This window comes from Lytechinus variegatus, chromosome 3 (assembly GCF_018143015.1).
Source record: "Lytechinus variegatus isolate NC3 chromosome 3, Lvar_3.0, whole genome shotgun sequence".
NCBI classification, from domain to species: domain Eukaryota; kingdom Metazoa; phylum Echinodermata; class Echinoidea; order Temnopleuroida; family Toxopneustidae; genus Lytechinus; species Lytechinus variegatus.
In genome coordinates, this window is record NC_054742.1 from 30811561 (window position 1) to 30825586 (window position 14026).

General features: G+C 34.6%; 1 protein-coding gene across 4 annotated transcripts in view; it reads right to left on the reverse strand.

Annotated features, from left to right (window-relative positions):
- LOC121410754 (diacylglycerol kinase beta-like) overlaps window positions 1-14026 on the reverse strand; it is a 94614-nt gene that overhangs the window by 61040 nt on the left and 19548 nt on the right. For all 4 annotated transcript variants that reach the window (XM_041603035.1, XM_041603036.1, XM_041603038.1 and 1 more), the window contains 2 exons: window positions 9204-9280; window positions 7651-7942 (listed from right to left, as the gene is read on the reverse strand). In XM_041603035.1, coding sequence (XP_041458969.1) covers window positions 7651-7942; window positions 9204-9280 — 369 coding nt within the window. The remainder of the gene's footprint in view (window positions 1-7650; window positions 7943-9203; window positions 9281-14026) is intronic.

Below are 14026 nucleotides of genomic sequence, written 5' to 3' on the forward strand. Positions count from 1 at the left end.
TCTCTCATAACATTGTAAAAATACAATGTAGAATTATCAATTTAAGATTAAATAATACTACTGCATCTTTAAAAGTTGCATTTAAGTGTAAAGAGGGGAGAGAGAAAAGAAAAGGAGAAAGGAATGAAAAAAAACCGAAGCACAAATGTAAAACACATTAGCCTTCTTAAATTTAGAAGTTTAGTGCTGAAAATTTTGAGTTGCTAAAGGTAGAATTAGCCTCTAGAGGCCTCATATCAAAACCACTTTTATGCCTATCTAAGAAACAACATGACTTATGTTTTCCTATTTTTCACCCAAATTTGTAATTTTAGCAACAAGCATTAGTCAATACTTCAAACTGTTATACCACACCATTCCTAGGGAGTTTATGAAATAGTTGTTATTAAAATAGTTTTCTTTCTCAAAATGTGAACATGGCATCCCCCTTTTCCAATCGCCTATCAAAGCTCTCAACCAAACCTGATGCCATCAAGAAGAACCAATATTGCACACTCGTAGACGACAGTCAATTTTGGTGAGCTTGAATTCAGTCAGCGCCACACATTGCGTGGGCTGTAAAGCTAAAGTGCCATGTCCATGGTTCATGCAGTGATTGACTAAATGCCCTCTACCAAACGCCTGCTTGTCATCAATGTTCTCCATGCTAGTGCGTACACAGAGATAATGGATTTAAAGATATAATGAATGCATTGTGAATCAAACGGTCTTGGGAAAAAGTTGGACCCTATAATACAGTTGAACTTCTCAGTTTATTAAATTTTAAGTGAATGATAATAAGAGGCCCTCAATTTTAATGAAACTAAAAACCAAGTGAAAAGTAGCTTACATAGATATGGATACAGTCTTCTTTAGAAAAAAAAAGAAAATATTTTTTTGTATTCAAAGGTTGCTTCTTCATTGTAATATTGATTACCACTAATAATTCTTCTGAACAAAAAAATAAAAAGAATAAGGAAGCTCAGAACATATTCTCATTATAACACAAATTCAATTTTCCCTTTAAATATAGAGATTTAGATGTAAACCAATCAAGACTGATGAATGAATGCCTACTACCAAATGGGTTTAATGGATACAGGAACTGACTCTTTCCATTTATGAATCCTCCTCACTTCATCTTTACCATTTCTTTTTATAATGTTATGTATAATGTATGTTGTATTTTGTATTGATTTGTATACTTGATCTTTCGATGTTTTTAAAGAGATGTGAATAAAATTGAATTGAATTGGAAGATAGTAAATTGCATTCTCTGTTCTATCTTCTGCATTTAAAGGATATATGGGATTGATAAGGATTGTTTTCATTTCAATAATAGTTTCTCTTAATTTCGTGACCAATTTTCCATCGGCCAATAAAATCCTCCCAATTTCAGAAGCTTAAAACTTGTCATTGATATGTCTTTTGAACAGGTCCCCTAGTCTATTGCTTAAGATGTTCAAGAATAAGGCCAATCTGTCATGATATAAAATTTGGAGACCAACAGATGCCAAATAAGATTGAAATCGGTACACATGTTCAGACCACTCAGCACTTTCAAACTTTTAATACATCACTCATGATTCTGCATAACCTGAAAAAAGTCATTTTTATTATAAAAAAAGTAACGCAAATGAATTTTCGAAGATGAGGTTATAGAAAATATTCCTTTATGCCAAGCTAAAAAATATTATATGATGCTTTAACATGACAAAATTAATGAAAAGTTGGATTAACCAGAATGGCAGAAAATCAGACAGTTTGGAGCCAGTGTCCACATTATACAGTGCGTCCCACAAAAAATGAAACCGAGCTTAGAATCTCCTCTTTAATCTGAAATTACTTAGATTATTTCTCATTCAAACATGAGTGAGCAAAAACAATTTGAAGAGGGGATACCAAAAAGTCATTTGGCGGGCTGTATTTGGGTTTCCAAAAGAAAACCACATTTCTAAAAAGTTCAATATCTGCTCTTTAATTTGATACCTCAATTACAGAAAATGGTCAAGAAATAACAAAGTTCTGGTTATTTGAAATAAGGCTTGAATTTCAATAATGTCATAAAATGAAGAGGTTTTACAGGCTAGCGTTCAAACTCACTCGACACTCCGTCTTGTTGACGATCAGCCATGCATGAAGTCTTTTGTTAACCATGCAATAGCTTCTGAGGGAAAACCGGAGAAAACACGTTTATTTAATGAAATTATGGAAATACAAGCACTGTTTCGAGGGAACATAACTTTTTTATTTCTTGACCATTTTTGTGATTAAGGTATCAAATTAAAGAGCAGATATTGAACTTTTTAGGCATGTGATTTTCTTTTTAAAATTCAGATACCCCCGCCAAATGAGTTTTTGGTATCCTTGCTTCAAATTGTTTTTGCTCACTCATGCGTGAATGAGGAATAATCTTAGTAATAACAGATGAAATGGGAGATTCTAAGCTTTACATTGGTAGGTAATTTGTCTATTGTATTTGTGATTAAGTTATGATAAATCTCGGTTTCATTTTTCTGGGACGCACTGTATATTAAAAAAAGAGTTGGATGTACTGGTATTGGTGCGATACACTTCATATAACAATGCATCTATACATAGAGAAAGATAGCAATGGAACTATTTAGAATGGATATAAATCATTCTGTTTTCCACAAACAAAGTCTGAGTCAACTTGCAAAGATTTCTAAGAGTTTAAAGTATCTAGTTTTTCTTTTTAAAATTTCTATTAGTGCATTGTATTTGCAACATTTTATACAGAAGCAAACAACATTTTTTTCATTTTGCAAATAGAAAGTTAAAATACATAAAACAAAATGACCTCATCGGGTGAAGAATAGAAAAGTTTGAATGAATAAAAAGGCGAGATTATGATTTGAGACCTTGATTCAAGATCCTAATCATCTGGCACGCGTCATGTGGATCAACCAGGGAATAGGACCCAGTGATGATGTCACACTTGTTAAGACGCCAAGCTCAAAATTCCCAATGTTTTCATGCTTTGGAGTGGCTAAAACCGTCGCAACGCATTTAATCACTGTGCCACTTTTAGCCGCAAACCCCACAGGACAGCGCTTGGATGGGAGCAGGAGGAGTAGTAGCTGTGCTAACGATGCAAACACAGACGTCATGACTGCTTATCTTACAGGCTTTCTTCTCTTACTCAAATAGGGTTGGCATAAGGTCTTGAAGCTGATTGTGATCCTTTCTTTCCATTTCTAATATACACCTTGCATGATAAAAGGTACAAGTAGGAAGTGTTACCAGTCATAAAGATTTATCATGTTCAATACAAACAAACTTCCCTATCTGGACAGTGGATCTGCAAAGAATTTTTAAAGTGATATTATAAAAGATATATTTTTACCGAGATGAGAACAAGTGATATTGTGCAGCAGAATTAAACACCAAAATAAACAGAAACTTATATGTGATTTACCTTTACTTCTTTATCTAAAGCTATTTGTAGCTTTATAAATGCAAAGTACTAACAAGTAAGGTATTTTCATGATCATCTAAGTTTCATTCTTTGCAAAATCTTACATTTTCTCACAAAAATTACATATGTTTATATTTGGTTTGCTAAAAAAATAGCAACCATGTTTTATTTTACACATTTATGGCCAGTTGGATGATTGAGGGCAACATAACAATGTACATTTAGGCCTTATTAATGATGGGATTATATAGCTCTTTTAAAAAATCCTACAATATCATCTAATATCATCATGAACTTGAATTTGACAGCTCAAATACAGACTTCCATAATGAGGAAAAAATGTAAACAGCACACGCCGACGGCTTTACAATATATCAAGTAGAAGATACTCTTATCACCCAAATTTGATAAACATTGGTGATGGACGTTTAATCACAGTCATGACAAGCTATCATCAATGTATTACAAAATGACTCTGATGTGGTAAAGAGAAGAAAAAGGCTGTTAACACATTGTATGATAAAGTGATTTTAACTGTTGGCTGTTCAAGTGGAATACTGAAAATGTGCATGTAATCACACCCATTTTATTCAGAAGACATATCTTGTGAGTCAACCGCTGATAGGAAAAATAGTGTCTTATGTTGTGTGCTAGGATGGTACATTAATAATGATGTGTTCAATGTCGAATTTCAAATTTTAACAGCAACATGAATCATGATTAAAAATTCAATTACAAAGACAGAACACAAACACGATTAGCAGTGCACCGTTCAGTGTCAAAAATATAAAGCTATTAGTAATATGCTAGTCGTCTTTAACTTTATTGCGCAGTTTGACCCATCACAAGAAAGGTCAATTTGGCACCTGCTTGTGTAGGTTTCCAATGCGAGAACAAATCTAAAGACTCAATCATGTTCAATGTCGCATACGCGGTGCTGAAGGTTGTAAAATTTGAGGTGATCACATTTACAAACGCATCTTTTTCGACGTTTCAATTTTCCTCCATATCATGATTTGAAAGACGTTTACTTTTACAGCCAGGAAAGGAGGACATTGAACAAACCCTTTGTTTCTCATTACATCCGCATTGTGTAATCACGTTTTCAATCATGATTCATGTTGCCGTTTAAATTTTGAAACCTTTATTGAATATACCTTAAGACAAATAAGATTGTTACAACATCTTCCCATTTTGGCTCAAATTTGGCCAAAGTTTGACCAAGAGTGGCTTCACGCAGCATGGGCACACAAAAGATTAAGAGGTTTAAATCTTGCATTTTTATTAACACAATCATGTTGACTTTTTTTTCATTGAAATGCAGAAGTATGTTTATGAGAAGGATGAAGAGAAAACATGTGTAAGAAGACCCCCCCTAAAAATACAACATCTTCAATACGAATGGAAGAGAATGATAGGCATGTATCCAAAAAGAAAAGGACAATGTTTTTGTAGCATTGAAAGAAAGAAAGAAAGAGAGAGAAAATGTTCTAAAATAACACTGTGAGAATAAGCACACAAAAGAACGAGCCAAACACGCTCTCTTCGAAGGTCACAGAAATACAGGTTATGTATTGATTAAATGTTCCATTAAAAGACCAAAGTGAATATCAAATGTTTCCAGTCCCTTGTATTTGCCATGCATGACCCCGACACACATTCTCTCCTGATGAATTCAAAATTCAAATGTAGAGAAGTGGAATGCAAGTTGCAACAAGATAGCAGAAAAAGAACAAATTGAGAGAACAAAGAGGGTTAATACAAGAGATGTGTGGTGTTAACTGTCTGGTCAAATGCAAATGTGGACAGTGGATGATAATTTGGAAAATGGGGAAAAAGAGAAGTAGACCAAGATTGATCTTGTGTAAGGGAAAACCATGAACCTATCCAATGAAAAGATTGCAGAATATTTAAAGGGGAATGAAACCTTTGGAACAAAGAGGCTTGTGTAGAAACAGAAAAATCAAAGAATAAGAATAAAGAAAGTTCGAGAAAAATCGGACAAATAATGAGAAAGTTATGAGCATTTGAATATTGCAATCACGAATGCTATGGAGATCCTCCCATTGGCAATGCGACAAGGATGTGTGATGTCACTGATGAACAACTTTCCCTTTGGTGAAATATAAAATACCTTCAAAATTTCTCTTTTTACTTTTTCTTATGATGATACAAACTCTTTATCCAAGATATATTCTTAAAAAATATGTATTACATGCCCTCATTTAGAAAGAACGCATGATCTATGGATAGATGTGATAAAAGAGGCAATTCAAGTGAAATATATACTAAAGTAATGGGGAGAGTTGTTCACAAGTGACATCACACATCTTTGTGGCATTGCCAATTTGCTATCTCCATAGCATTAGTGATTGCAATATTCAAATGCTCGTAACTTTCTCATTATTTGTCCGATTTTTCTCAAACTTTTGTTGATCTGTTTCTTTGATTTTTCTGTTTTCACACAAGCTATCTTGTTCCAATGGTTTCATTCTCCTTTAAGAGAAAGGGGTGTCATAAGAGCCAATAACTATTTGTAGAAAGAAAGAAACGCCAAATCCAAAATATTTCATGTCTGAAATCTGATTTTGATTATAAGAAGTTTAGCATGAAAGACACAATGGGCATCATCTCTGAAAAGAAAGGGCATTCATCTATGCACAGCAGATTTGACCAGTTGCTACTAGAACCACGTGATTTCTGTAAAAAGCTTATGAGTTTCTTCCAGTGTTAAAGTAAATGGCAGAACTGCACTAGCCTGAATTTTCAATTGTCAGACATCGGGCAGGAGTGTTTTTTTTTCATGGTCAAAAGGTTCATGCACCAGGACATGGATGGAGCTGCATATTCCTGGGAAAGCAGAATTTTCTGTACAATTCAGTATGGAAAATTCATATTTGACAGCTTTGATATGTTTTGTGGCGAGTGAGAAATAAAAGGGGATGCATTAAAACTAAAATTATTGTATATCTCAAACCCCTTGCCCTAAGTGTCATGATTCACCTAAGCTGTCAACAACAAAAAAGAGACACTGTGTACAGTTAGTGGCAGTCTTTGCAAATGTCAGTAGGAAATTTGCGGCCATGTAAGGACGGTCGTTAATCTTATTTGCCTCCCCCCTTAACCTTTTCACATCTAGGCAAGAACAATTAATTTCACCACTGGGTTTTATGCTCTCCAGCCATTTGGTACAAGATTAATCTTGCATTCAAAACAGATGAGCACGTGGGCAGGATATTGTGTAGTCCCACGCATAAATAAAAAAGTTTGTTTTTATTACTTTTGAATTTTTATTAACAATCCATTGAGCAAAGCCGTAGTTTTTAAAGCTTTGATGTATACAGTACACACTCTTGATGGAGCCGTGCTTACACAAGTTTCAAAATATCTCAAAGAGGGCTGAGCTAACAAAATGAGCAAATGTCAATGGGGTTACCAATGACAAGTTTTGAATGATAAACATTACAAGGGACTCTGAGAGAAAGCCATGAGTGGGTGGGCAGAGGGAAGAGCAGGAAAGATACTTATAATATTAAACAGATTTGGATGAGAGATTGGTGGATATGAAGGGAAGGCCTATCAAATAAACAGAAAAATAATAATCTTCCATTACATAAGATGACAAAGGATACATGGACAGCCAGCATCAGGCACCAATTAGTAGAGATGCTGTACGTTACATTCCACCTTAAGCATCAACTCCTTCTCATTTTTCAAAATTTTTACACCATTCTGTTTTCCAATGGAAACAATGTTAGGTGATGGGGTGGTAAAACATAATGGGAGACACTATAACAAATCTATCAGATGCCAAGGTAAAGATTTTATACATGTATATTACAATGGGAGTGTGGGATGTAACTAAACTGAAAGAACTGGCTCAATAATCAATTTGTTAAAATGCACATACACATCTGGGTTGATTGCAAGATCTAATAACAATCTTCACCTGTGGGTTGAATAAACATAGTCAGGAAAACAATACAAGCCAGCATGCAAGGTCCACTGAAACATCAAATGGGGGATGCACATGCCATAGTTGGTGGCACTTCCATCATGATTTCATGATTACCTTCAAATAGTAATGTAACTTACTCTAGATCTATCTCCAAGAAAATCTGCAAATTATATAACACGTCAGTTTTTCTTTCTTCAAAGAACTAATGGAGTGCCTCAATCGTTATGTTATTTGTGGTTCTAATATATATATAAATTCAAAGAATAATTCTTACCATTGGTCATTTCATTGCCTTCTGTATTGTTGTTGCCGCCACTTGTCGGTCCAGCAATTTCAATCGGAGAGCTGCTCCCTGTGATGGCAGCACATGCCGCAGTGGTGGTAACGGTCGCGACAGCACTGCCAACGTCGTATATAGCGCCCTTCTCCTTTTCTCTACTGGTATGCCTGGAAACCGATGGCGTCTTCTTGACAAATGAAAGGAAGAGATGTCGACAGAGGTCTTCTGGCATATCCACATCAAGGTAGGTTTCCATGAAGAGCTTGAAGCCTTCATAGTTGATGGGCTAAAGATGTTCCATAAGAAAATCATAACAAATGAGATACACACTATCAGTATAACTATTAATGCTTTATACGAACTATATTTTTCTTAAGGGGGCCTTATTAATCATCTTGTGTTTAGTTCTAACAGTCACTGTGGGGACAGTGCTTTATTGACAAGTAACAAAGAAGTTTTGGAGCTAGAACTTGTTATATTTCAGAAAACAAATCCTCAGTCTTCTGACATACATACACAAAGTTCCAACAGCACTTTCATTCATCATTTGAAAATTGAAATCTGTTAGCTCTTCATAATTACTTATTACGAGCTATGGCAGGAACTATCATCTAGATGAGAAAGTCAAATGATGCTGCTCAACAGATAAACTATAAATAGAAAAAATCATTACTCTTTTATCCAAAAGACAATTAGAGAGCAAAATTGTTTAAATTCAAGAATATAGAATTATCAATATGATTTTTTCCACATCTTCTCTAAAACAAATGAACCAGTGTTTAAGGTCAAAAAATACAAACGCATGAGACAACCATGAACTCTGAGAGCAGACTGTTTGTGCAATCTTGTGACATTCATAGATATTCCAATTGCGTCATGAGGGGAGAAATAGTGAAGTGTGATTAAAAATACATTGAGGCCAAGCATGCAGCTATCAAGGGAGAGAGAGGAAGAAAAGGAAAAAAACTCTCTGGAGAAGGATTGACTTTCATATCTAATAAACACCACAAGGACGATAAGATAGTAAGTGCTTTATTTCATTTGGAGTGTTCCATTCAGAAACTCAACCACTGCTTGTCAATCGCCATCATATAAGGAGGACCGAATGACGGAGGGAAATGCATTATTTTAGTCTTAGCTGCTGCTTAGCTGCTGTTTCTTCAGTTGCAAACTCATGATGGTTTGAATGATGTAGATTTCTGGTGATCTATTTATAAATTGTATTAAACAACAGGAAAAGGCACTCCATATTGTAAAAATGTTCTTCTATAAATATTTCAAGATGAAAATCATCCAGTGAATTAAAGATGAATAAAAAAAAAGAAAATTGGCATGAAATTGATTGAAAATGTGTGTGCTGAGTCATTTGTATCTATTAAACTTTGTGAATCACCCCCTGGGTCCCATAACACAAATATAAGTAATTGATTGTGGGGTTGATTACCATGATTGATTGCATTGATTAATGTGTATGATCAATCATAGAATTCAACCTCATGATCAATCATTGTATCTACCTAAGATGTGAAACCATTATAAGGTCTTACCTGCTCTGGATTGTATTTGGATAACACTCCATTCCCGTTGAATTCTTCTAACACATCCTTGAGAGTTTTTCTGGAATCTGAAAACATTAGGATGACAAAAAGAAAGAAATCATGAAAATGCTAATACAAATTGATGCTTTACTTCATTTATTGGCGTGTGAATGTAAACGTTATATTAGATGATCATCCACAATATTTGCCATTTCACCTATCTTTAGTAACAGACAAATTGATATCAGTAAAACATATTGTTGATATCCGGTGTTGTGAAGGAGGAAGTATTTTGGAGATATCTTAAAACTGAAATAGAATCAATAGAATCGATACTTAATGAATATAATTATAGAATCACTCCATCTTCATATAACAATATGAAGAGTACCCATTCTAAAAACATGTTTGCCAACTCTATTTCTATATGGTGAGCAACAAAACATTTGTTTCAAGGCTCTGATATCCCCACTTTCGTAACTTGCCAAAACAATTGCAAACAAGTAATGTTTTGTTATTAGCTGATCAACAATGATGTGTTTTTATCATGGGGTACTGAATTTTTCAGAAGCCTAATCTCCTGTGGAGGGCTCTAAGGACCACTGAGTTGCAAAAGGGCATTAAAACCTGTCCTTATCAACAGGTAATGCCATTCTGCTTTTCTTAACGATGATGAAGTGTTTACACTGATGAGTAACAGGAGCTTTAGCATTTTTCATGAACCCTCTGAGGGGTGATGACCACGTAACTAGGAACGTGCTTATACATGAAAACGGCTAAAGGATTCCTGCTTGGAGAGAGATTGCCAGAAAGCATGGGTGGTGGGGGGGGGCAAGAGAAAGGGAGAAACAGAGTTAACATAATCATCACTGAGAAAACAGGAATGAGAAAAGAAAAATAATAAAAGGTGAGATAAAACAAAAAAGGGGAAATAGAATATAAAAAGTGAAATAAAGCAAAGTTTATCTCTTTTTCACATGCAAAGTCAATGCAGTGCCGATACGGCGGTTTGCCTGACCGCAAATTTGCACATTAAGTGTGCGCAGTAGTTTGCTTTGCTACAATACCTGTTTCCTATGGGATTTGCACATTTAATTTCAATCAACATTTTGTTTGGCATTGACATTAAAACCCCCACATATCTCAGAAACTAAAATAAATTGCTGCCTTGAAATTGAAGTATGTATTGAACAGGACTTGTACTTTTATTTTCTGCAAAAATCTCAAAATCAATTTTTTTTACTGATACAACGGTTCCGATGAACGCCAACGATATATACCTTAATACAGAAATAGAAATGTGTAAAGAGAGAACCATTTTACTCTCTGTCCCCCCTACTTTAAGACGTCAGAAATTGTACTTCATGGACTAGTTATGACATAATTAGATAATTAAACTGTTCACTGCTGTTGCTTTACATCATTACAAGCAATGTCAGAAGCCATTACAAGTGTTGAAATATCTAATTACCATCAGCAAAGTTGACTTCACCTACATGCTCTTCATCCAATTAATAGCACGTAATCAGATCAGCATAACATCAAATGAGAAACCAACAGGCCAATAAAACTCTTCCTCCCTTTTCAATATTTAACAAATGCTTTTAGGCGAGGGGGTAAGAGCAAACAACAGCTTGAATAACAATCACCCATTTTGCAGGAGTTTTGAAGGTACCCTATTTTATAGAGTGCAATGTTTTCATCATCAGCTATTTACAATCAATTAATGTATGGTTGAAAAAGGATGGTAGGTGACAGAGTTACGCTGGCACAATCCATTAAAAGTAAGTATGGGTAAATTAACCTTGTAATGTATTCTCAGCTTTCTCTGATTTAGCTATACACTCCAATGGCTGATTTTTTTTATACATCATATATCAAAATCATTAAAGGGGATTTTAGGGCATACAAAGGGCACCTTTTTCACAAATAATAAACTTGTTCTAAGAAAATTTACAATGACATTTCCATAAAGTACAATGCACACTTTGTTTTTTTTACTGGTTGATCAACTTTAGGAACAACATGATGTTGGAATGTTAAAGGCTTGCTGGGGAAGTTTGATTAATTGTGTATATCTAGCTTGCACCCAGTAAATCAGATTGCAAATTTGATCTGATGTTGAAAGGCAAATGTGAGAAAACCCCACTTGTGTTACAGAATCATATACTACTTATTCTGCAATATTAAATTATATGAAATAAAATAATAACAGCACACTTTTTAAAAATATAATGGATTATCTATCTCTGGCAACCTTTCTAAAAATTAAAGCAAATTTGTGTTGAAAAACAAAACCTCATATACTTTGGAGTTTTTCATGTAATTATGTCACTATTACATGACTTAAAATATAAGTCGCTGCATTTTACTACTACTACTACTACTACTACTACTACTACTACTACTACTACTACTACTGCTACTACTACTACCTCTGCTACTACTGCTGCTGCTACTACTACTACTACTACTACTACTACTACTACTACTACTACTACTACTACTACTACTACTACTACTACTACTACTACTACTACTACTACTACTACTACTACTACTACTACTACTACTACTACTACTACTACTACTACTACTACTACTGCTGCTGCTGCTGCTGCTGCTGCTGCTGCATGCTGCTACTACTTCTACACCAATACTTGTACTCCTATACTAATTCTACTATTTTGGTCTCATCTAAACCTATACATGGTCACACTATCACCTAAACCAACTGACTGTCTTATTCAAAGACGGTTGAAATCTTATACTCTTGACATTTCAGTATTGTCGAGTAAGCAATCTCTGAATCTCTCATTCTAAACTATACCAATCATAATTTTTTTATTTGCAATAAAGCCTTGAAGATTCAGCCACCCCCCCCCCCTTCAAGCACTTAAAAATTAAGATATGGAATTTATTGAGAGATATTATTTGCTGAAGAACATGGTTTAAAATATTCTGATTGTGTAAAGAAAAAAAGTATTAACTTTCTTAAAGTTAAATCAACTGTAAAAAGGGTAATATTTACTTGAATGCTATAAGGCCCTCTCCTTCCAATGATAATTATAAAGGATGCGCAAAAGATTATTCTTTGTGAAAAAAAATTAAAGAATCATTAGATATTTCTATTCTATATACAAAACTTGTACTTTTGAATGCACTTTATCTAGTGGGTAACAGATGAAATCTTAGCACTATTGCAAAATCAAAATATCAAAAAAGTTAATCTACTTCATAACAAATTTCTATAATTTACCTTATTTATATACGGATGGATAATCTATCATTGAAATTGAGGTATTCCATGATTTAACAGTATCTCCAAGAGGATAATAATTCTGTGACACAGTTACAGTAGATGCATGTTTCTCTAAGCCTGTTTCTTTATTGATATACATGAAAATTTGAGTCAAAGTCCAAGCTGGAGGCCATGACAAATGGGACCCCACAATTCTGATTAAGGGAGCTAATTTTAGAAACTGGCAGATAAATTGGCATTCCCACTGATGAAGAACTGGGCTAATCCATCGAGTATCTTTACCAATCCATTTTATAAACAGGGAAACAAACAGGACCAGGGAGTTAGAAAAAGAGAAAGGAGGAAGATAATATACATGGTGAGAAATTATAAATCATTAGATATGATCAGTGAAATACACCAAATCACAATAATGGAAATGAAAGGAAAGCAAGAATAGCACATTTTACAGTGTTATGTATGAAGACATACATGTAAATAAAATATTAAGAAAAGAAATGAAGCAACAGCTCTTTATGTTATCAGAGAGAATGAAATCATGGTAAAAGAGAAGAATGCTTGACAAATGTGTGGTAAAAATAAAGATTATTTCATTAACAAGTCCTTTTATACTGAAGATATTATAGATCTATCACTATAATTTCTTCCAAGACCTTTTTTTGAGGAGGGGGAGGGGTCAAGTTTACTACATTGTGATGAGAGTTCTCTGAACATTTTACAATTATTTAATAAACAAAGTGTTTCATTTCACAAATAGAATATTGTGTAGATATTGGTTTCCAATAGAAATACCTGATCACCATAAGCAAGAGCAACCATCTACAAGAACAGCTGCACTTGGAAGGCACCAACGTCTGCTTTTGATTAAATACGCTCCCAGACCGCAAATAGGGCGCAAACTGAATTACATCAACAAATAATATTTTTCCCCTCTGGCCGTGTCTCTGCCAGCTATATCATTTAACAATCGGTTGTGTTCTTTTGCCCTTTTACTATCTATCCCTCACGAATCCCCCTCCCTCCCTTCCCCTGCAACTGGATATCTTGCTGTGGGCAGGTATTTCTTGTTTAGATTAATTCTTTTTCTTCATATATATCCCATTCTTTTGTGAATCTCTTAATCTCTCTCTTTCTCCCTCTCTTGATCCACCTTCAATCTCTCTTCCTTCCATTCCCTCTCTCTCCTGCTCTCTTCCACTACAACTCTCTTCCACCATCACTGCGTATCAGAATTCTATCTCATGGACACGGATGACGATAATGATGTAGATCACAATGATGATATACCCTACTCAGGTTTGATCACCAAAGCCCTCAGTGACGCAATCCCATTCCCATACCCAGGCTGGGTGTCAAAGTCAGTGTCTGAAACCACCTGTATGAACAATATGATGGTCAGGTCAATAGTCACTATTCCCTTTCATTATAGATTGTGAGAGCAGTAAATATTTCATTATGTTTGGATGAATTCGGGCATTTAGCATCAATTTTATTGATAGGTAGATGTAGCATCCAGACAATGGTATTTAAAAGTGAAATGACAGGTGAAAAGTTTTAATGAATATGGTTT